Source organism: Ascaphus truei, chromosome 8 (assembly GCF_040206685.1).
Source record: "Ascaphus truei isolate aAscTru1 chromosome 8, aAscTru1.hap1, whole genome shotgun sequence".
Taxonomy (NCBI): domain Eukaryota; kingdom Metazoa; phylum Chordata; class Amphibia; order Anura; family Ascaphidae; genus Ascaphus; species Ascaphus truei.
In genome coordinates, this window is record NC_134490.1 from 77,073,105 (window position 1) to 77,097,694 (window position 24,590).

At 41.7% G+C, this 24,590-nt stretch overlaps 2 protein-coding genes and 1 long non-coding RNA gene across 25 annotated transcripts in view; 1 reads left to right on the plus strand and 2 right to left on the minus strand.

Annotated features, from left to right (window-relative positions):
• The window catches only part of CC2D2B (coiled-coil and C2 domain containing 2B), a 194,415-nt gene that overhangs the window by 138,671 nt on the left and 31,154 nt on the right, over positions 1 to 24,590 (minus strand). For 16 of the 22 annotated variants that reach the window (XM_075612732.1, XM_075612733.1, XM_075612736.1 and 13 more), the window contains 5 exons: positions 18,250 to 18,348; positions 17,717 to 17,897; positions 13,478 to 13,614; positions 13,255 to 13,383; positions 11,240 to 11,449 (listed from right to left, as the gene is read on the minus strand). In XM_075612732.1, the coding sequence (XP_075468847.1) occupies positions 11,240 to 11,449; positions 13,255 to 13,383; positions 13,478 to 13,614; positions 17,717 to 17,897; positions 18,250 to 18,348 (756 nt within the window). Of the gene's footprint in view, positions 1 to 11,239; positions 11,450 to 13,254; positions 13,384 to 13,477; positions 13,615 to 15,130; positions 15,190 to 17,716; positions 17,898 to 18,249; positions 18,349 to 18,992; positions 19,065 to 24,590 lie in introns of those variants that run through there. The other 6 variants (XM_075612747.1, XM_075612746.1, XM_075612750.1 and 3 more) reach the window with 4 other exon arrangements.
• On the plus strand, positions 1,352 to 8,014 carry LOC142502015 (uncharacterized). Of its 2 annotated transcripts, none has more exons than XR_012803629.1 (5): positions 1,352 to 1,643; positions 1,735 to 1,801; positions 2,167 to 2,192; positions 4,509 to 4,663; positions 7,061 to 8,014. It is a non-coding gene; the product is annotated as an uncharacterized LOC142502015 (long non-coding RNA). The 2 variants fall into 2 exon arrangements; XR_012803628.1 differs by lacking the exon at positions 7,061 to 8,014 and adding an exon at positions 5,691 to 5,750.
• Positions 6,487 to 8,089, minus strand: LOC142502014 (uncharacterized). The gene is made up of 2 exons (XM_075612759.1): positions 7,966 to 8,089; positions 6,487 to 7,600 (listed from the first exon to the last, which is right to left on the minus strand). The coding sequence occupies exons 1-2, from the start codon at positions 8,060 to 8,062 to the stop codon at positions 6,510 to 6,512; spliced, it is 1,188 nt and encodes a 395-aa protein (XP_075468874.1). The 5' UTR covers positions 8,063 to 8,089; the 3' UTR covers positions 6,487 to 6,509.

The following is a 24,590-nucleotide window of genomic DNA, read 5'->3' on the forward strand; positions in this document are numbered from 1 at the left end:
TACACATGTTACACAAAACTTTTCCCACGTCAATCTCAGCCTTTTTGTCTCATTACATGACTGACTCTTGCGTTCACAAGTGTTACATGCATTGCACATGCAACTATTTATTTGCAAGCAATCTTTGTACAAAGCTTCACGTCACATCATTGCCAAATATCATCATTCCCTGCAGAATACACACAACAAATACTTAGAACAACAAGTGCACACAGCTTGCCACAGAAGTACTTTATTATGTTAATGTAACACCTTGCATTTTACTATGTCACCTGACATCATCACATACCTATTTAAAGGACGCACATTACCTGCTCATTCACAGCTACTCATTTAAAAATGTTGCGAATGTTTAGGAGACGCAGGAACATTCTTTTCTATGACATGCTTGCTGATCAAGAGAATGATATAGGGCAAGGTAGGGACACACCGAGGGACAGTGACAGTGACGCGGATACGACAGGGACAGGGAGAGGGACAGGCCGAGGGACAGGTAGAGGGACAGGAGATCAGAGGAGAAGACAGAGGAGACAACTTGTGCCTCGTCCGCGTCTGTACAGGGAGAGAACCCTGTTAGATGGGATGAGTGAGGAGGAGATTGTAAGTCGCTATCGTTTGAGTTCAGCAGCAATCTTATCTCTTTATGAGGAGATAAGGGGGGATTTAGATTTTTTCACAGCCAGAGGTCGTGCAGTCCCTGGGCTTGTTAAAATGCTGTGCTCATTACATTATCTTGCTTCCGCGTCATACCAGACAACTGTGGGCATAGTGGGCGGGGTCTCGCAATCTACATTCTCGCGGGCCTTGTCCCAGTTTCTCTATGCACTCAATAGACGCGCTAGGAATTATATTCATTTTCCTACAGAGGCAACAGAGTGGCTGGAAGTCAGGACTGGCTTTTATAATATAGCAGGGATACCATCTGTGCTGGGTGCAATCGATTGCACACATGTTGCTTTGATTGCACCTAGTCAGAGTGAGCATGTGTACCGCAATCGGAAGCACTACCATTCACTCAATGTACAGGTGGTATGTGATGCCACGATGAGGATAATGCATGTGGTACCCAAGTTCCCTGGTTCCAGTCACGATTCCTCTATCCTGAGGAACTCTTCAGTCTTCCATGCGTTCGAAGAGGGTCATTTTGAACCTGGTTGGCTGCTGGGTGAGTACACATTTACATGTTCTAACACAAAACACATTTTGATTTAGGAATGTTGGCATTGTACAATTTGATCACTAATGTCAGCTTATGTGTGCTCCATTCATTATAGGTGACTCAGGATACGGAATTAGGCCGTGGCTCTTGACTCCGGTGCTAAACCCTCAAACTGAAGCAGAGGAGAGGTACAATGCAGCCCATATATCTACAAGATCTGTTATAGAGAGGACATTTGGCCTACTCAAGACCAGGTTTAGGTGTCTGGACAGAACTGGTGGGGCTCTTCTATACAAGCCTCAAAAAGTGTCTGATATTATCCTTGCCTGTTGCATTTTGCACAATGTTGCACTCAGGCACAATGTACAGTCAGACCTAGCTGAGGCTTTGGTAGACGAGCATCCCACCCATGTAGCTGCTGAAAATGAACAAACAGCCAGTGGTGGCCAGACACGACAGAATCTCATCAATTCATTTTTTTCTTGTAAGTACAAACTCATATGTTCCTAGTACTACTTTTATAGTTTAATTATGTTATATTAACAATAATGTTTCTTTATATAACCTTCTGTTAGGACACAGATGAATATGGGTTGCACACCTTTCTTTTCTCTGCTGTGTGCACAAAGGGATGTGGCACCGGTATGTTATTGTTGCACAGGTTATATAATCCCTCTTCAATTGTACTTTAGTTGTGTGTATGTGAATACAACTTGGGTAACAAAGCAATAATATTTTAGCATTGTGTTATTCCTTATGCTAAGGCAAAACACATATTATGCCCATAATCATTCATGCTTCTAGTATGCTTACATACAATGTTATTGGTGCAGTGTAACATGTACATCCAGATGATGTGTACACCAGGCTGATTTACATTTTGAATGTCATTAAATATACATGGTGTTGCACATTTAACACCAAATACACACTTTGATGTGTTCTTTACGGTACTGAAGATGGCATGTCAATGTTTGCAATTTATATATTGTTCCTTTGCATTATAGGTATATTTGCAGTATGACTGATCATGGTATGTATATTTGCTGACAACTCTCATAAGATGTGGCTACCTCAATCTTCCTATAATTATTGGAACTAAAAACCCAATATATTGGTTTAAACACAAATGTTACATATATGTACTTTCTGTATCATGTATATGCATTTAGCTACTCTTGAGGTTTCATGTGCATTGTATTACAAAATGATTACTCACATTTCATCACATTTTATGTATGTTTCCTTATAATTTCCATTAATGTAATATAGAGGTGTTTGGAGAAAAGGGGATAACTGTACTTATTTGTTTACTTACGGGAGCACATTCATCACTAGCATAGACACACTTTTTAAGACAACTGTTTGTGTGTGTATCAATTGGTGTAGGATCCATGTATAACACCGACAAATGATAACACCAGCTTTATTATGGTAGCTTATATCATCATATTGACTATACTATGTATTTCTAAACGATTAATAAACACAGTAAACTATAGTTAGTTAGGTTAATGAAATATACACAGAAACGTACTTCATAACATGATGGTGATGTCATATTCAGAACATCATGCATTGGAGGGGACCATAACATCTGGCCAGTAACATTATTTGCTACAGTCCCAAACCATTTTATCTACATACCCATGTAACAAGAGATTTTAAAAATAAATGGCTACTTGGTTGTAAGTGTCCTTTACATTGGGAGAAGGAGTGGCTCAGTGAGTAAAGACACACACTGGCACTGATAGTTTGAAGCAGGGGAGTCTGGTTCAATTCCCGGTGTGGGCTCCTTGTGACCTTGGCCAAGTCACTTTATCTCCCTGTGCCTCATGCGGCAAAAAAACATTTGTACGTTCCACAAGCCAGGGACCTCAGGCTGAAACATGTGTCTGTAAATCGCTGCGTACAACTAGCAGCCCTATACATGAACATGCTCATATTATTATTATTATTGTTACATAGTTTCGACAGTCATACGTTCCATTACATATTATAATACACAAATGTGTTAGCAGAGTGGGAATGGTTGTTATATATAAAACACACCATGTCATAAAATGTTAGTAGTCATTAAAGAACACTCAATAAAAATTCATGAGGCACTCTTTTGCAACATCATTATGTTAATTAAGTGCTTATGCAATATAGGCATAAGGGTATCACATTTTTAATTGTTTGTTAATAAGCGCTGCAAGCAATATAAAATTAGTTCCATATGTAGTATAGTAGTCGGTGGCTCCTCCTCACAATCATCTCATATAAAGGTAGACTCTTCTGAAATCATACATTGATCCGATTGTATCTTCCCCGACATCTCTGAAATACAGCAAACACATGATGGTCAAAGATGGCACCTTACTAGATATGCATCCGTGACAACGCGTTACGCAGCTCTATATGATTGTGTAGATACACACGTCAGTCACTTATATGTTAGAAGTAAAACTGTTCATCAGTATGTAATGTTTCTTTAAATTTGTAGCAGGCATAACTATGTATAAGAAGTGAACGTTGCCTGTATACTGAAAGATGTGCGCGCACATCTTTGTGTGCGCACGCACTTCACGCTTGGCTCCACTAACTGTTAGCGCATGCGCAAAACAAAGCGTACGTTGTGCGTTCAATACATGTTGAAAATACCAGTAAACATAACATCTTTATTTCAAATACAATGAAGACGAAACTACATTCGTTCTAAACAAGTACATCTGTATTCTTTTTAAACAGACGTGTTTGAACAGAAAGCACGGCCGATAACACAATGCGCAAATGCAATACGTGTGACGTCATGTTAAGCCAGCGTGAAACGCACGCTAACACTCCTCCCACTCAATTAACATTCGGCTAACGCCCAGGGTACGCCTACAAACACTGAGCCGCACGCATCACACACTGCAGTTACCGTTACTATAACAAAACATGACAGCCAATAGGCTTTGAGGCGCGCACGTCGCTTGGGGGCGGGACTTACATCAGTAATCCTTTTTAAGGACGCCTTGGCCCATGACAAGGGTCCCACGTCATACGTGGTGGACCCGGTTTTCAATGTTGTAGATGTTGCATGATAACAAAACAGGTATGTGTTAGAGTAATGGAAAAATGTTGCTAATATGTTTAAAGGGATAGGAAAGTACGTATATTTATTCCGTCAGCAATGTGTACTACTCTTTCAGGTTCTACTATATTGTATTAGGAAACAATTTGTTTGTGATCGCTACATGTTATGCAGTCTGCAATGTTACGCTGTATCCACGCATTGAAAGTGAAAATGGTGGTTACAAAAAAAAAAAAATTTAAACGCAGAGTCAACGCATAACGATTCTTATATTTACCATTCTTCTAGAATTAACTCTTCGCCTGGCTGCAACTGGTCGCTCCAGAAATGCAAGGCATTTTCATCCACGCTTAACCCAACCGCTGAATCCAGTATGACACATATCTCCTCCAGGATGCGCTCATAGGAATCGCCACTGCTTTCTTCAAATAATTGGTCGGGAGGTAGGTTCATTTCTTCGGGTTCCCATTCCAATGCATTTTCAGCTGAAAGGCTTGGTACATAATCATAGTACTTTTGTTCTTGTACAATGTGGGTTTCAGGAATGGAGGCTGCAGATATTGCAGCACGTATCGATTCAAACGGATCAGTAGTAGCGGATACATTGCTATTGCCATTAGGAATAAATATGCCTTTCACGACAATATAAGTGCCGTCTTTCAGGAGAAATTGTTTTTCCGGGGCAATCTTCCAGAAACCATAGGTGTGTTGTAGCTTATCCTGGTCACGTTCAAAAAAGTCATTACTTGATCAAGTGAATCTTATTGAGGAATTAAAATTCCGTGCATGCTTACGGTCTTGGTAATAAGGATATTTTGCTCGAATGAAATCATCGATTTGGCGTGTGCTTGCTTTCTGTCCGCGACTGTTCAAGATGGCTTCACAGATCATGTACTTATACCCTAAAAGGGGATTAATATTGTTAACGAATTCATCAGCCATGTCTGAGTAGCACAAAAGCTGTGTGCAGGTCTGTGTTATTTGCTCATCAAAATGAATGTGCTGAATGGCTAACAAACTCCTGTTTTTCCTTGTCAAGGTCAACAAAACTAACTACTTTGACTCCTTATTTCAAACGCCAATTGGATTTGTTTGTCTAATTGGGTTAACAGTTGTGGTTCGTGATATGGGACTGTGGGAGAAACATTTCTCCTTCTTTTATCTCGTTTGTGAAAAACATCCCTAGACTTTGAATGCGTTCACATAGTGTTTTTTTGACAACTAACAAAGACCACTGTGTGAAAATATTTCTTAGCCAGGCATATCAGTAAAAACAGACACCTGCAAAAAGAAATGTTTTTTCCCCGCTTACATTTCTGTGTGTATGTGAAAGTCTGGTTAACTCCCTGTCTGCATGAGTTTAAATACGTGTGTATATATATATATATATATATATATATATAAATATATCTCTCTTATAAAAATATATATATATTTATATATTATATGTTATTTTTTTTAATATTGCAGGAGTACACACAACATTGATGGCATTAAGTATACCTTGTATGAAACCTATTTAAATGGTGAGAAACATGATTGAATTAAGTAATAAACATTTGTTTAAGCACAATACTGTTAGAGTCTCATACTTAGGATATTTCTCAAACATTAGGCCTGTATTATTAAAATAGTGTTTTCACAAGGAAGCATGAAGTGTATTAGTTTGTAAAATACATGTATACCAGTTTATATAGTACTATATATATATATATATATATATATATATATATATATATATATACACACACACACACACACACACACTCAGAGTGTGTGTGTGTGTGTGTGTGTGTGTGTGTGTGTGTGTATATATTATTATACATTCTGAGATGTTATTGAAACAAGAACACACAAATGATTAAAGGTCAAAATTACAATGGCCAAGCAAGGCAAAGGTAAGTAATAATTTACACATAATCCTGCTGTACACGTACAAGAAAGATGTTTGCAGTTACTTAGGTGTTTTTATAATTGCATGTGACTAATATGCATATGCAATTCTTACATCAATTAACACACCCAAATGCAATGTTTTGCTGCAAAGTCAATGGCAGCTTCTCTAAACTTAGCAACTGGCTCCTGGTGGACCATTACTGAACAGACGATTAAAACATAAATATTTATAACACAATTAATTATGAGTGTTAACATTTCCAAAACTTCACGTGTACAAGAACATAGTTGAAAGTTTGGAAACAACACAGTCTTCAGCATACATACAATAGTAATTAGATAATCTGAAGTTAACAAAACAAGGCCAAAGACATATTTTCTGAATTATAACATTTATTTTTTTTGTTCCTTTTGCGAGCGAGTAACAGGCCTGCTTGTTGTCTCTTGAATTTTCCTTTTTCTTTTGCCACCAACTTTAGGCACAACAGAGCCACTTTGAGTGGCCTCTGGCACTTCACGGGCAGGGCTTGTGGCCAGTGACTCACCTACAGGGCTTGTGGCCAGTGACTCACCTACAGGGCTTGTGGCCAGTGACTCACCTACAGGGCTTGTGGGCAGTGATTCACCTACAGGGCTTTTGGGCAGCGATTCACCTACAGGGCTTTTGGGCAGCGATTCACCTACAGGGCTTTTGGGCAGTGACTCACCTACAGGGCTTTTGGGCAGTGACTCACCTACAGGGCTTGTGGGTACTGACTGTTCACGGACAGGGCTTGTGGCAAGTGACTCACCGACAGAGCTTGTGCCCACTGACACATGTGAGCAAGTTGGTAGACACTGCACAAGTGATGGTCGGTCTGTTTCATGTGAGTCTTTTTTTGTTTTTGACCAAAAACTGGTCAGTAGTAACTGCTTGTGTTTTCTTTTTGTGGCCTCCTTTGTAGGTGTCAGCTGCTGAATTTGTACAGATGGCAGCGGTAGGATGTCGTCAGGAACCTGCACAGCAATGTCTGCTACTTGACCGGTAACATTTGGGCCTGGTGAATGAATATCAGATGAATGTGGTGAAAACTGACCTGCATGAACAGATCCTGGCTGTGAGGTGTTGAATTGTGGTACATTAGTCATTCTCCAGTAATTAGCTTGTGTTTGCTGAACAACTAATGCTTCGAATGAGGTGTTGATTTTTTGCAACTGTTTAGGCACTTCAATGAAGACTCTGTGGAGATGTGCCAATTGTGATACTGTTTCTTCCTGCAGTCCAATCATCCTTTCCAGCACTGTCATCATGTCTGAATGGCGACGATTTTCTGCGTCCACTATTTTTGCCTCTGAAGCTACAATTGCATCGTATGTGGAAGTTGATGGACGATTTGGCGGTACAACAGTTTCTATTGGCACCTCTTCATGGTCACATGATTGTATTTCAGTCTCTTCTGCGGCGTCATCCTCATCATACTCATCATCCTCATCACCATGATGTTCTAAAAAGAAATGTACACATTATTAAATGGCATGTTAATGTATGCTGTGTTACTATGTAATTGTACTGTGTCCTAAGTAACACCTAACATGTTAGCATACGTTTTATAACCTCACATTAAAAACTACCTTGACTTACGAATAATGTTTGGACTCAGTATGAAATATGAATGAATGAAAAGTTGCTCTAAACTCAGAAGTCCTACATGATAGTTCACATCACTAACACAATACATGTTGCCTTACACTTAATTTGCACTGACACTAAGTAATCCTATTTAAAGAAGATGTGCAAAACAAATAATGAACATGACAACATAACATATAGAAGAGCACATATTATATGGCCAGCAAATGATACACTCACCTTCTAGTTGTGTTGAGCTGGCTGACCCAGGTGAAGACACTTGTTCCATCTCAGGTGACACATGTCCTCCAGGGGCAACTATATATAACAATAACATAAGTTTTACATTTACATGTGTAAATATTGAACAAACACTTATTGTATGTTCTGTATTTATGATTAACTAACAACATCAGTTCCTTAACCGAAAATGTGTGTGAAAGTGAACATAAATAGTTGTAATAACACTGTACATGCCTGTGTACTTAGAAGTTTTGAGTTCCCTAACATACAACATACTATGTTTCTGCAGTAATGCGTGAGGATAAATAGATTAAATTAGTACATAAAAATCATATGTTGTGTAGTGATATCAGTATCATAATGTACATAACTATCATGAGATGACCATTCACAATGGTTATCATGAAGGTGGTCATATTGCAAAAAGTGTTGTTTTTGGTAGAGGATATGTGTGGTACATTAATCGAAGATGTGGCACACCTGAATGTGGCTGTGACTCAACAAGACAACACATGCAGTGTGTGATAATGTGTCTTTGATAGTAGTTCAACTATAGATATGAGTGAACTAATGTGTGACGTACGCTTTGATAAGTAATGAGTTGTTGGGGCATTTAGTAGCTAGAGTTAAGCTTTCAAATGAGTGATTAACTTCAGTTGTGCTATTCAGGTTGTAAGAAAGGTATTCCCTTCCCCAAAAAGCCTAATCAGCCACACCTTTCAATTACTTGAAACAGGTGAAAATGGTGTGAACTAAGTTGACCGTGAAATGAGGCTGTAATTAGTGTGTGTGCTGAACCCCACCCCCTCTGTTGAAGTGTATGCTGTGATGAGATATTAATTGCAGCTGCTTTAACACAATGGTAGATGAGCTAAGTAGTCATCTGCAGTGTTTAAGTTATGAAAACAATGACATAACATATGATACGTGTGCCTCATTATGCTGTCTGTATATGACATAAAGCAAAAATGGACCTTTTCATAAGCAACTATAGATGTGTTAGTGCCAGTGATGTTTGTAGGCCGTTACATGCAATTTCTTTGATGCATGCTTAAAATAGGCAGTAATGTCATGTTTGTCGGAGTAAAATCAATAAAATACACAATAATATGATACATATTTCTGTTCTGTACCTGTAGCTACTAATAATTTCTCATGAACATGTGTTACACATGTGTACTACCCTGTTGTTCCCCATCTTCGCCCACCATCAATTGCTTCCACTGCAGCTATGCATTTTGGGAATTCACATGTAAATGAGCACGCAATGGCACGTGCTATATTAGTTACTGCTTTTAGTAGGACTACTACATATATGTCTATTTTGAGATATATATATACAGAATCAGACATATACATATATAGATGCAGGTATGCTTATATTGTGAAGACAGTATAAAAAGCAGTGTAAATATGCAAAATAACTGTAAGCAACGACACGCCTAGTACAGTAATATTTATCACCTGCTGGAAATTGTGACGGATAAATTCCAATGTCACGGTCACCAGCCAAGCCTTCCACGACGACGGTAAGTAATTTTGGCCGAAGCAGCTCCTCCAATGGAGTCAATATGAGACGTTGTGGTGTGGGCCCACCTCCAGTGCCAGTAGCATGCACGCGTTGGTCTTGTATTTTCTTTTTCAATTTGGACCTAATATCATCAAATCTTTTCCGACAATGATACTTGTCCCTGACACTATTCCCACAGGCATTGACACCAATGACTATTGTGTCCCACATTTCTTTTTTGCTTGCTGCACTTGTCCGCCCTTGAAAAACATATAAAAGATATGAGGTAAATTAATAATAATATAAGCACCAGTTTCCTACACTGCTAGCTGTTCCAAGAGATAGCAAACATGCTGTTTTATGTGTAATATGTGAAGCACATGAGCATTCACTACTAAACCTATACATGTAAGCAAGGTTGCATTCATATTGTATGCAGTTCTGGCAAATTGACCGCCTGTGTTTATTTGTCCTTGTAAGGCATGATAAAAAGCTGTGTTTCCACACTAATGAACATAGAAAGATATTGTGTACCCATATTTGCATATGAACAAAACTCAGATGACCTAGGATCACATGTATTTGAATAATAAATGTAAAGGTACACTTACCTACTAAATGTCCATAGAGACTGTCATAGTGCTCCAGAATGCCAGTGACAAGAGCCCTATTTTCCTGGTCATTGAAGCGAGGATTACGTGGCTTCTCCACACGTTTCTTCCGAGCAGGTTTAGGGTCAGAGCTTGGCTGGTGCTGACTGGACTCTCCTTCTTCCAATGGAAGAGCCTCCAAAAGCTGGCCACCAGCAAGCACGCCACCACCAGACACCCCATCAGCAACTGCGCCACCAGCAGCACTACCAGCACCAGCACTCCCACTCCTAGCACCAGCACTCCCACTCCTAGCACCAGCACTCACACTCCTAGCACCAGCACTCACACTCCTAGCACCAGCACTCCCAGCACCAGCACTCCCACTCACAGCAACAGCACTCCCACTCCCAACAACAGCACTCCCACTCCCAACAACAGCACTCCCACTCCCAGCAACACCACTCGCAGCACCAGCACTCCCACTCCCAACAACAGCACTCCCACTCCCAGCAACACCACTCGGTGCACCAGCAACATCACTCCCCTGAACAGAACGTTCACTCCGACGCGTACTCGCACGAGTAGCACTCCCACTCCCACCAGCATCACTCTTCCCACGCTTTGCGGGCATACTTCCAGCACTCACAAAAAACAGACAAGAAATGTACAGGCAATCACACGACCCACTTCCACATATAAAACAAGACAAAGATGTAAACAAAACAACAAAGGACAAAGCTCTCCCAATACACAACAAGTCTCTCAGTCAATATGCAAATCTTCAATCGTCCAGCTCTGTGCGTCTCTCTCTCTCTCTCACTCCCAACAACACAGAGAATGATTAGCAGTACACGTTGCCTTTAAATATGGCGCGCAATCAAAAACATGCTTGTTTCGCCTGATTCAGCAAGATTTGTGATTGTGCAACCTAACAGCACCCCGCCACGCACGCCGATACACCTGTGTGTGATCGGCTCATCATCGTGAGAGTGGGCGGATTTGTTTTCGGGTTGATTTTGAATGTATTCGGCACTTACTGCATACGGAGAGGGAAAAACGCCAATAACATGACTAATCGATAAGCTTGCCGATTTCACATAATCGTCGCTTACTGCATGAGGCCCATAATGTGTTAACAAATGATATATAGAAACAAAAGGATCCTTACTTTTTCGCACAGTGCTTGAGTTATATTTTGCTGTTGCCTGAACTGGAAATTTTCATAAAGTTGGTAAAGATCAGAAGCTAAAACGTGCTCTTCGGTGAAAAGATGATGGTGTTTAAATAACACACTTGAAATGATGAGCTCGAGCTGAAATAGTTCCTTTTTCCCTTCTACTGCATTTATTATTGAACTCTCCTGTTCAAATTGTAATGCCTTAAAAAAAAATCAAATTGTGTTTTGTTAGAAAACGCATTTTTTCTTATACAACACCATTACGTTACTTTTTCCTACACAAGCCCGTGTCAACCACTAAACACTTAGCAAAATACTTTGCACTGCCACTGTGCTGCATTATTAAACCCTGCCAGGGGGTCTTGGCAGTGCCACTGGGGAGGGGAATTATTTGCACAAAGGGCGGTGTGTGGGAAAGGAAAAAATGGGTGTAAAAATAAAAGGTTCATGTCGGTCAACCTCCAAAGGCTAAAATCTGTGAGATTTTGGATTTCTAAAAAGTCATTTTAATGACAGACACTGACTTTTATCCGTGAGAATCCATCGAAGTCTTTCAATCACTTATGACAAAAATCAGTGAGAATCACAGAAAATCAATGAGTCTACTACTTCTTTGTATATTGTACAGTGTGAGAGTCACCAGGTTTTAGTCCCTAAATGGAGTAATTGATCAAATGACAACCCCTAAAAAACAGAGCAGATTACCTGTCGATTAATGCTCTCTTTACATTACTTTTTTGTATTGTAATGTGACCTGCCATACCTTGTTGGCCCACTAGATGGAGCACTCACATAGCACAGCCAGTAACGGTTGTATATATGTTTGTATATGTATTTTCCTGTATATAGCACGATCAGTGTATGCATCACTTTAATAAAGAGATTATACAATATAGGGAAGCTGTGCCCAAAGTGGGGGGCGCGGGATTTTTTGGGGGGGCACGGGCAGTTGCAGAGGCCCCACGCTCTTCCCCGCGGCATTTCAATTAAAAGCTGGGGGGTCTCGTGAGGCTTCTGCATCTCACTTACCTGAATTCAGACGAGTTGCCATGGTCAAATGGCACCGCGGTGTCATGCGGAGTGACGTCACACGCCCGTCTCCATGGCAACAGGGTCACATGACCCCGCAGCGTCATTTGACGACGCCAAACCGAGTAAGGGGGGCGCCAGAGCAAGGGGGGCGCAGCTCAGAAAGTTTGCGCTCCCCTGATTTAGGGTATAAGAATACAATAAGTGCAACAAATAAAATAAAAAACAGACAATAGTAAAGGAAGTCCCTGCGTTCTAGAGGTTACAGTCTAAAATGTGAAACCCTGGCTCTGACTTACAAAGCGCTCAATGACGCTGCACCCCCCCCCTCATCCCAAAATATATCCCTAAGTGCCCCCTACGTTCTGCTGATGACACTCTCCATCCTCCTGCCCTATTACCTCCTCTCACTCCCACCTACAAGGCTTCTCCCGCGCTGCCCCCTCTCTCTGGAATTACTTTATCCCGCACTGTCAGACTCTCCCCCAGCTTTCAGACATTTAAAAACTCACTGATAACTCACTTTTTCAAGGAAGCTTATCTGGCATCCCCTAACATCTCCTCCAAACGCATCCCTATAGGGACCAGCTGTGCGTCTGGACCAAACTCCACGCTATCTAACACCCCCTAACATCCCCATGCCCAAACTTTAATGGGATCAGCTGTGCGTCCGGACCATACTCCACCCATAGGCATACTCCGTCCCACAACGAGCAGCAGAGAAACCTTTTGCTTCAACATTGCCCCTTATCCCCCCTAAACTGCAAACTCCCACGAGCAGGGCCCTCATTACCTTCTGTGTGTTTGTCCTTATTGGTATGTCAGTCTGTTTATGTTTTATACATAACTCTGTACCCCCCATTGTACCGCGCTGCGGAATATGTTGGCGCTTTACAAATAAACGATTATAATAGTAAATTATTCACATTTGTCGCCATTCGGAATCTGCCTCTTAATAATGAAAGTTGCTGACTTACTTTCTTATAAACAGCCTGTAACGCTGGCTGAAACTTATAATGAGGTAAGGGTGTTCTTATTGCCCAGGGTTGCTTGATTGGAGATGGTAGTGATTTTATTTCTCCATCCGCTCCAAACCAGCTGATGCCCTTGAGAAATTCATATGGAAATAAACATGGACCGCATTTAAGTAAATACAATATTTTAACGTTTCTCTTATAGCTTTTATTTTAGGGTTCTTACATCATTTTCCTGAATTAGTCTGTTCTCCATTTTTCTTATAGTTTTCTTGCTTAATTCCAGCCTTTGTTCAACGTAAAGTCCCTCATCTTCCATTAGACGTGGCTCCATATTTGGGGGCATTTTATACCTATGAAAGACTATAACAACAGTTACATTCAATGACACCGAATGAAGTGAAGGAAAAGCCCAATATGTGGATTGTGGATAACTAATACGTTGTTTCCATGTAGGGCTGGCCTTAGGGTAAGGCGAGCAACGTGGTTGTCTTGCGCCTCGCGCCTTCGGGGAGCCCCGCACTCCCTCTTTTCCCTTCTCCTGTTGGCTCCGGGTTCCAAATTCCACCCGACAGGAGAGGGGAGAGCTGGAGGAGGGGGCTGGGGAGTCCCCGAACTGGTGCACGGCCGCAGCTCAGCCCATGGTGGAGAGGTGTGTGTATCTGGGGGTGGTATAAGTATCTAGGGGAGGTCTTACCTTATGCGGAGCAGCCTTCTGCAGCATCTGTTGCCATGACAACGTGGCGTCATTACGCTGTGATGGCATTACGCTGCAGGAGGAGGGCCCCGCTGCCGGCTTGTCCCCTTGCGCAATGCCAAAGGTAAGGCGGGTCCTGTTAACTTACCTGTGTAAAATCTCTACCAGTTTTATATTTCATTTCTAATATGTTTAATAGCTTTTCAAATTTCAAGGTGCAATTCCTCTATAAAATCCCTGTATAAAAAGCTTTGAGGAAGACACGGGGAAGCAAATGATGTACAAACTAATGATACCTTGATTTGATTTTTTACAGAACTCCCATTACAAATTTCGGAAATAAAAAAGCTAGCGGAGTCAAAATACGTATACGTTCTGAAATCCCACAATGTAAAAGAGAAATGTTCAGGGTCAATATACAAGCTATAACATAAGTATTTGTGGAAAGGTGGCATTAACTTTCTAGTTGTTGGTTTTTAATATGGTATTAAAGGTAAAGGGAATGGAAATAGAGTTTAATACCGAATAAAGCACTGAACTCTTAAGCCAGAAATCCCACTAAAAAGGTATCACAAGATATATAGATAAACAGTATATTTAATCGGGAAATTACATGTAACCTCCCCCACCCCCCTAAAGGGTTTATTAAAGGGTTACTAGTATGGTTGGTGTGTACCGGCCCCACCCTGTGTTGTCATGGGATCATGACATCACTGAGAGTATATAAGGGGGAAAGTTTGAGAAGGTTAGGTTCCAGGAGGACAGGAGGAGAGGAGCCTTGGGGAGAGTAGATAAGTAATGTTTATAAAGTAATAGCACAGACCAGGAACCCGTTTATTATGTTGTAGATGGGGACAGTGCCCTCTAAGTAAGAATCCCCAAAAGAAGGAATGGAGTACTGAATATTACAGGAAAAGGAATACGGCGTGCCACAGAGGGCATCAGAAAAGAGGGCTCCCGGGTGTCGGCAGAGCAGCTCTAACCGCGGATCTGCATTAATATTCCTAATCGTCTGCATGGAAGTGGCTGTTCCCAAACAGGCCAACGGTATCGGGTCATGTAAGAAAGACCCACCAGGACTCCCGTAGGGGCCTAGTGAAATCTAATTAATACCGATGATGTCCCGAAGCAACAAAGGGGGACCGAGTCCCACATATACATAGAGCGACTAAGTAAAAGTACCTCCATTCGAGTTCCATTCCATTCCATTTGAGTGTTAAGAGTGCCATATTCATGTCTGTCTGTTATAAAATACAGTACAACCTTATTAATATGTGAATGAGCGGTCCCTGAGTTGGGGACACAAATAAATGACAGTTCTACTACAAAAGTTCCTGGCGCAGGTCTGGCATTACCATGCCTGATCTCCTACTACAGGGCGGCACAAATGGGGCAATCGATACATTACCATGACAAACCTGAGCTAAGGGGCTGGGTGATGTTGGAAGCAACAACATTTCACCCAACAAAACTAGAGATGCTGCTGTGACTTCCCCAAAAGTGCAAAGAGGTACTGAAGGATTCTCTACCTACAATAGTCCACTCCCTAAAATTATGGGAGACCCTGACATTCAAATATAAACTAACTTCTAATAGGTCCCTGATGACGCCACTGTGGGGGAACGCGGAATTCACCGCAGGCCTATCCAAATATGCGCTCATGTATTGGCAGGAGCAGGATTATCTAGAATAATAGACTTGAGCCAGAATCTCGACCGTAAAGTCAGACAGTTCGAATACTTCACCACAGAAAAAAATATCCCCAGAAGTGAGTTATTCCACTACTTACAACTAAGAGCATTTGTCTCACAGACAGATCCCAATGTCTCCCTCACAATGATTGAGAGGCTTTGTCTAGATGGAGAGGGCCAAAAAAAGCTGATCTCTCATCTATACCCACACTTTGCCTTCCCAAAGCCTGACCATTGTAGTGTTTTGAAATACATGGCAAAATGGGAATTAGAGTTAAACGAAATTTTGGGAGACAATGGCTGGAAATATTCAAGGCTGCAGCTAAATGCTCAATTAATACATCTATTAAAGAAAACGCTTATACAGTGTTGTTAAGATGGTACACATCACCGTTGACCATCTCCAGGTTCTGCCCGGGTTATCCCCCGACATGCCCCAAGGGCTGCGAGGAGAATGCATCCTTTTTACACATGTGGTGGTCCTGCCCAAAAGTCCAGGGTCTCTGGAAAAGGGTGGCTTCATGGGCGCAGCGGATCTTGGGCACGACCATCAGGCCAGACCCATGGGCCTGCCTACTCAATAGGCCTATGGGGACTTTGTCTAGAGAGGAGAATAAGTTGCTCACTCATATATTTACAGCCACTAGATGTGAGATGGCCTTTATAAGGAAAAAAAAGAGAATTCCGTCCATCTCAAATATCAAACAGAGAATCTGGTTTACTTGTGAGATAGAGAAGATGACGGGTTTTCTTAATGATGCATGCGCAAAATTCCAGAGGACTTGGCAACCCTGGCTAATCACATAGGCAGCTCCACACTGACCGAAAATGTATTTATTTTATTTATAAAATGTTTTACCAGGAAGTAATACATTGAGAGTTACCTCTCGTTTTCAAGTATGTCCTGGGCACAGAGTAAAACAAATAATACATGGTTACAAGTACAGTTACATAAATGAACAGGGTATACATTAAATACAATCTTGCTTTAACTGAAAAATGTATAGTGATGCTATTTTGATATCAAAACTAACGGATCTGTAACTTCTCTCGGCACATTACGTAATATGTAAATTTATTGGACTCCTGGTCCCCCCTGTCCTCCCCCCTGACCTTTTTTTCTTTTGTATCCCCAACCTCTTCCCACATAAGTGTCATTTTTGAAAGTGTCAATAAAAAATAAGACGAAAAAAAAAAGTTCCTGGCGCCATTATTCTACAACCTTGCTACCTCATCGCCCAGCCGCCTGTATCCAGCCCCCGAGTCAGGTAACCCACGCGGAGTAGCCAAATAATACACCCCGATTTAATCTCCCTAGAAGCCGGACGAGTGGGTTACATATGTTACCGCTTTCTATTCACCATGTTTGTAGTCTTTGACGAAACTACCAAAAATGTTCATTCCTTTTTACTGGAAACAAGGGGTTCCCGGAGGTCGGGGGTCCACAGGCCAGCTCTTTTGAACCTCCCAATACAAGTAAGTTTTAAAATAAAGATTCGGGAAGGGGGTACCGTAGGGTGGGTAGCCGTGTTAGTCCTTTCTTCCATGTACAGCAGGACCCCGGGTATACGGCGGGTTCCGTTCCAGAGGCCCGCCGTATAGTGAAAATCGCCGGAAAGCGGTTCCGGCGATTTTCAGTGCTGCGCATGCGCAAACCGGCACTTTCGCCGTTCTGTGCATGTGTGACCTGCGGTTTGCGCACGCAACCGGCGGTCTGCGTGCGCAACTGGCGGTCTGCGCATGTGCGCCGGGCGCACCTGCCCGTTCTGCGCATGCGCAATTTTAAATTCAACAAGGCTGCCCCCTTCTCGGTGCCGCCGTATCAGCGGATCGCCGAAAAGCGGAGCGCCGAGAAGCGGGGCCCTGCTGTAGTAACAAGGTTGGGAGAGGGAGAAGGTTGGACCAACAAATGGTTGAAATGTTACAAGCTTTCGAACCTCTCAGGGGGGATTGCTACTTAATATTTTAGTGGGAATTGCACAAAGATATATAGGCCAGTGTAAAAAAATGAAGGAAATGCAATATTTAAAAAAAAAAAATCAATTAAAAGCAATTAGTCTCCAGTGATCTTAATTACCTGGCAAACTGCTTGGGACAAATAAACATTGTTTAGCTTTTTGCCGGCGTTCCTCAACATTTTCATACTCGACAGAAGTTTCTCTAAATAAGTAAGGCTCAATCTCTTCTACTTTGTTACCGGTGGTGGTGATTTGGTCCTTCTTGTCAGTAGCAGAGTGAAAACTGTCCGTTGATAACATCTGTAGCACGAAGAATGAATGCATATGCAATACATTATTACAAGAATAGATTATTCTAAGCAAAAAAAGTGCATCTGTTTACCCTGCAGGTGCTATGTACCTCTCAACAGCATGGTCACCAATGTCCATTTATAACCGCAATACATCACAGAGATGATTTTTTTCAATAACTCTCTATTTTATATAAACTATATTATAAACGTGGAAAGTGCTTATTTCTAATTGGCGGTCTTATTGCAAGAAAGTTAGTTAAAGGTACAGTACCGGTTAGCAGGCGTAGGGAAGATCTTTCACATACCCTATTATTATTTGGGGCATTTTAAAGCGGATGTAAAGTAAATAAAAACAACACCTGGTCAACATTCTGGACAGAAGATCCTTCTTCTAGCTCAGGTCTTTCATCTTTGGGCCCAATGAAAAACAATAAAGCTTCCTCTGCTGCTGCTTTTTCCTAACGGGGACAAAAAATCCTCAATATTGCATCAATATCTCACAGTTTACGCGGGGCTGATCAGTGTCTTTCTAAGGTGTGTTAGAATGTTGCTGCCACTCTTGGAATACAGGTATTATAATGGTACTCCCTTGCATTTGAGACGGAGTGTGAGGCTCAGAAGCAAGGAGCCCAATGGTGTGTATTGAGTTGTTTCCTGCTCTGAGCATCTTTTGTACATGGAAAAAACTGAGATATATCATCAAAAGATAAGTTACAAAGGAGGGAGAGGGAGTAGGTGGTATGATATGTTTTATTGGACCAACAAGTAGTTATGTTACACGCTTTGAACCTCTCAGGGTTCTTCATCAGGTGGGGCAGAAATACAGAAACAATATTATATACAGTGTTTGCAAGAGGGATATCAGGTTGCAATGGATGTTGAAAGGAAGTGGGAAATAAGACAAGGTAGCAACTGGTACCCTAAAGATAAGATAACAATTAGATGGGATTTGCTACAATATCCCTTTGAGAAGGAAAGTAAAGGAAACATTCCCCAGTTCAATGTATTGGTAATGCTATTTTGGCATTCAGTTTCATTTTTCCATGTGTGCGTTACTATTAATTATACTCTTAAAAATTAATCGTCCTTTATTAAATTATACCTTCAGACTTTCATCGTGTTCTTTCTTCTGAAGTGCTGAATCAAAGATCACTTTGCTTCAAGATGCCTTTGACTTAAATAACATTTTATGTTGGTAGTTATTATAAAATATTAGAAAAGAACACATTTCAATAACAAATCTATTGACTAGCCAGTTTCTTATGATAAATAATCTTGGAATATGTCATGCAGAATTTGATATTTCAACAGTAGTGTGGACGGACGTTCACAGAGGTACACAATTAGGAGGCTTTATAATGTGAAATTATAATAGGCTTTATTGTGCCTGTTCCTTTTCATCAGGAAAATTATCCAAACATAGGGGGGGGAACAAAGCTTCCATTCACTTGGGAGTAATTCTAGTGAAAACACTATGCAACCAATTCACATCTCCCTAGTCAAGCATTTCTCCCCAACCCCAAACATAGCAGGAAAATAAGCAGATATAAGCAGTCTCTTAATAATGGAAGTCTTATCTGTTTATCAGCTGTAGAGTAAGCTTCTCTGCTCTCCTGGAACCGCACGGAGTGTGCACAGAAAATCAGCATCCAGGTTTAGAAGTCTTATTTGGGCCTTGTGTCTTGAAAGCAGCTCTGCTAACTTTTGGCAGAGCTCAAAACAAGTGTGTCTCCAAGTTCAGCTCAGGTGTCAGCTAAAGAGTTCTTACTTCCTGTTTGAACAGACAGGCTTTTGTAAGCCATCTCAATCAGGCAGGTGGTGTTTAGTAATTAACTACCAGAAGTTAACCACCACACTGCTAGATTAAAGGCACATTACTGAACAGGGATAAGTCCCCTGTTACATACCTCCCCTGTTTGTGGGAAGCTCGGGCTTACCACGGCCAAAGCCCATCCTTCCACTCTCATCCTTCCACTCTCATTCGAGATCTTTTTGTGACTTGAATGAGAGTGGATGGAGGAAGAGAACCTTCTGTCCCGCTGGGATTGGAGCCCTTTCTCCAGTTTATTTTTGTCTCCTCCTGAAGGTGCTTGAGATCAGCACTCCTCAGTCGCTCGAGGAGGACTTTTTCCACGTTGCGTCGGGCACTCCTCTTTTTGTAGACAAAGTGTATGGCAACAGTTGTAGAGCAGTTAGGACTAGCCCTTGGAGTTTTCTGCTCTTGAAGCGGTCTTTCTGCAGCTTCTCCACACCACAGAGTCACCAGTTCAGCTTCTTCAGCTAAGGATTCTGCACTCCTACCTCTGTTTGTTGCCTGTTGGGCAGCTGTAGGTTTGGCTAGTGCTTTCTTTGGTGGCTCAAACTTCGTATTTTTGTTTTGAAGTTGCGTGGAGTCCCCAACTCTCACTGTACCCTTGTCCTCACGGGCATTAGTTACTGTGGGATACTGGTGCTTGGGCAGTGCCATTACCTTTTTCCGTATTGGAGGAATCTGTATCAGAGTCTCCTTCATATTCTGGAGCTCTGTAATTTTTGTCGTCAAGGTTGCCGCTGCGTCTGTTTTCTCCTTGGTGTACTGACTCAAGTTAATGGAACAGTCTCTCTGTCTCTCCAGCTCTTCCTCCAGTTTCTGAGCCTTCTCATGCTCCCTCTCATACAGAGTCACCTGGTATCGAAGCTCCGCCTCCAATGATTCTCTGAAGACATGCAGTGTGGCCTTTAGCTCCTCATACTGCTCTGTGGGGACGTACTGGGTATTCAGACGTTCCTGCAGCGCTTGTACCTCTTTAGCAGCCTGCAGCTTTTCTTCCTGCAGCATTTGCTGCTTCTCCTCAGCATACTGGAGGTGTGTACGCAGACCTTGCAGTTGGTTCTGCAGTCGGTGCTCTGCTTCAAACATTTCCTCTTTCAAAAGTTTATTTATTTCTTTAAGAGCCTGCAGCTCTTCATTCTTTCCCTTGACGTATTCTGTCAACTCAGAATTTTCTTTTTTTAATCTTAAATTTTCTCTTTTTTCAGTCTCTGTACTATTCAGGGCTTCCTTGCAGTCCACCTTCCATTTTTGCACATCTGCTTGGAGGCGGGCTGTCTCCTGGCGTGAGACTTCCATCTTCAGGTTTAAGTTCTGAAGCTCCTTCTGAGAGACTTTGAGATCTAAGTTAAGATGTAGGATAGTTTTCCTTGAAATGTCCAGCTCCTCAGTGAGACTGTGTAGTTCCTTTCTGGAAACTTCCAGGTCTGTGCGGCAGCTGTTGGTCTCATGATGTGAGGCATCAAGTGCTCTGCGGAGTGTCTGAACCTCTTTCTGAGATACGTCCACTTCTATCCGGACACTGTTGATCTCCTGTTGTGAGGCATTCAGCTCTATGCGAAGAGTGTGAACCTCTTGCTGGAAGACTGTCATCTGCTTCAGTGCCTCCTTATACTTCCGCTTTAGCGTAGCCACCATTTTATCAGATTGGCTCTGCTTTTCATCCATGGTGGAAATAGTAGCCTTTGCAGTATCTAGCTCAGTCTTGAGATCATCCAATTCTGTCCTGGCTAAAGAGTAAATTGTGAGCACATCTTTTTGTAGCCTCACGCTATTTTTCAGTAGCTCCGCGTAACCATCTTTCTTTTGATTTAATTGTTCACGGAGTAAATCACAGTCACGCCTGGCAATTTTCAGGGCGTCTTCAGGGCTGGTCAAGGGATCGTCACTCACTGGTTCTGGCTCTGCTTCCCTGGGATGACTGGTTGAGGGTTCCTCACTGTTGGCACCGGACAGACACTTCTTTGGGGTACACGACTTCTGCCTTGGGCCCTCTGGATATTCGGTTATACGCGGGACGAATTCTCCATTTTCTCTAGCCTGCAGGGCATCTCGGTCCCCCTTTTTCTCCACAGGATCTGCGGACGTGTCTGTTACTTCCACGGTAAGTGAAGAACCGCTTTTCTTTTTCTTCCTTTTTGATTTGGATGACACCGTCCCTTCAGGGATACTGGGGTCTCCATCTTCATTTGAAGTTTTAGCAGCGTCACTGGATCCATCCAGCTTTTCTTGCAACTATAATAGCTGATGGAAATATTCGGTGATCCACTGCTCCCGCTCTGTCTCCTGCTGATCATATTCGTCATCAAAGGGAGCGGTCTTTTCTGTTCGTGCCGAGTTCAGGCACCCCCACCATTCTTGGGGTGTTTTATGGGTGTGACTCGGTTCGGGTTCCCCGTAAGAGATGTCTTCCTCTTTATTGGACTGGAAGGGCCACTCTTCCGTGGGGTAGGGTTCATTACAGGAACGCTGCATCTTGTCCTCCATTTTTAGGCTATCAGGTGTCATTTTCTTCCTGACCTCAGGAGGCGCTATTGCAGCTGTTGCCACTGTATTTGCTAGAACCCCCAATTGTGATAGTCCTACAGATGGGCATATTTTGCTTGTTGAGGTCGTTGCTCTCACAGGCATCTCTGTAGATTTTTCTTTCTTGGGTAATTTTTTTTTTTTTTCAATATCAGCAGTTCTGTGCATGCATTTTCTCTTATCAGGTATACAAGATTGTGCAGTTGCTAGGTAAAAAAGTCTATTTGCTATACACCATTTATTTGCTAGGTGAATCCCTCCGCTTCAGCAACAGAATTTGGTTTTCTGCCTGAGTTCAGTATTTTTCAGTCTCATCTTTGGGTATTATGGCATTCACACTTCACACTTTGGGTGTCTGTTTTGCTCCCAAGATAATAGGCATACTTTTTTACTTGCAGAAAAAAAAACATTCTTTGCAGTGGACTCAACACTCAGCAATTGGCTTTGAAAAAACTTTTTCTTTATAGGGCAATTTTACACTCAGCATTTGTTTGCTAAAAATACCCCTGCTTCAGCACAGTCTTTGTATCAATTTTCACACTTTTCTGCATATACTCCATTCACAGCTGGTAGCCCTATGCGGTGTGGCAACCTTTATTTGCAAAATCATACCACTCGTGGGTCACCATCTGTTTTCACTGCTTCAGCGAAACTTTTGAAAACAAGAAAAACCTATCCCTTTTTAAGGGCTGACTCACTTCTTGAACCCTGACTATGGCTAGAAGGCAAAATCCCTATTTCAATGACCGTATTACACTATGTGATAGGTAATTAAAGGTTTACCTGCTTCAGGAGTCTCTTGGGATTGGGGAAAAGAGTCCATCTGTGGTTTTGTAAGTTTCAGTGCAGTGTAAGTTTCAGTGGTGTGTGTCCCTTTAAATCTAATCTCTGCTGCATGAGGGGTTTTTTTTCCCCAAGTTGTTCAGACTTGTTTGTAGGCAAAAAAGCATAACAAAAAATTTCACATAAAAACTCAGGTCCTTTTTAATTACAAGGACACCTCTTGTCCCACTTCTGACGACCATATGTGGACGGACGTTCACAGAGGTACACAATTAGGAGGCTTTATAATGTGAATTTATAATAGGCTTTATTGTGCCTGTTCCTTTTAATCAGGAAAATTATCCAAACATAGGGGGGGAAATAAAGCTTCCATTCACTTGGGAGTAATTCTAGTGAAAACACTATGCAACCAATTCACATCTCCCTAGTCAAGCATTTCTCCCCAACCCCAAACATAGCAGGAAAATAAGCAGATATAAGCAGTCTCTTAATAATGGAAGTCTTATCTGTTTATCAGCTGTAGAGTAAGCTTCTCTGCTCTCCTGGAACCGCACGGAGCGTGCACAGAAAATCAGCATCCAGGTTTAGAAGTCTTATTTGGGCCTTGTGTCTTGAAAGCAGCTCTGCTAACTTTTGGCAGAGCTCAAAACAAGTGTGTCTCCAAGTTCAGCTCAGGTGTCAGCTAAAGAGTTCTTACTTCCTGTTTGAACAGACAGGCTTTTGTAAGCCATCTCAATCAGGCAGGTGGTGTTTAGTAATTAACTACCAGAAGTTAACCACCACACTGCTAGATTAAAGGCACATTACTGAACAGGGATATGTCCCCTGTTACAAGTAGTATAGACAAAAATGGTAGTGGGTAACACACCAAGCTAAAATATACAGTATGTTTCAATATCTGGGATTTGCAATATTTGAGATGATAATATTCAAACTTTCCATTCTTTTGGGAGGGGTTGGCAAAATAGAAGCTGGGCAAACATAGATTCCCTCCCACTCACTTTACAAGACAAAATAAGGACGCGTTCATATTCTAATCGTATCATATCATATTTCATGTATCATATTTCTATCATACTTGATTGGTCATCACTTGAGTCTAGGCGCAAAGTTCACCTTTCCTGTCTTGCCTTCAAATACTTTCTGGGCAAGATACCCGTCTATCTGAACAAGCTCCTCACCCCTACCACATGCAGCACTTATCATCTGAGATCTGACTCCAAAAGACTGTTCAGCAAAGTATCAGGTCGCATCCCAAACTGGAACAACCTACTGGAGACTCTCACATCCACCACCAGTTTAAGTTCTTTCAAAACTAAAGCTGTCTCACATTTTAATCTGGTCTGTAACTGTTTCATACGCCCATAATATATATTTTCTTTAACTGTGCATGCAATGTCTTGTATATAATGTATATATGTTCATTTATGTAACTGTATTTGTAACCATGTATTATTTGTCATCTTAACTCTGTGCCCAGGACACACTTGAAAACGAGAGGTAACTCTCAATGTATTACTTCCTGGTAAAACATTTTATAAATAAATAATCGTGCCTTTCTAGCATGTCTGTAGGCACAAG

Coding starts and splice junctions, on each gene's coding strand:
- LOC142502014 (XM_075612759.1), bottom strand. CDS start 8,062: ATGTTATTGTTATATATAGTTGCCCCTGGAGGACATGTGTCACCTGAG. Junction 7,601..7,965: donor CAGCTCAACACAACTAGAAG/GTGAGTGTATCA, acceptor ATTTCTTTTTAG/AACATCATGGTGATGAGGAT.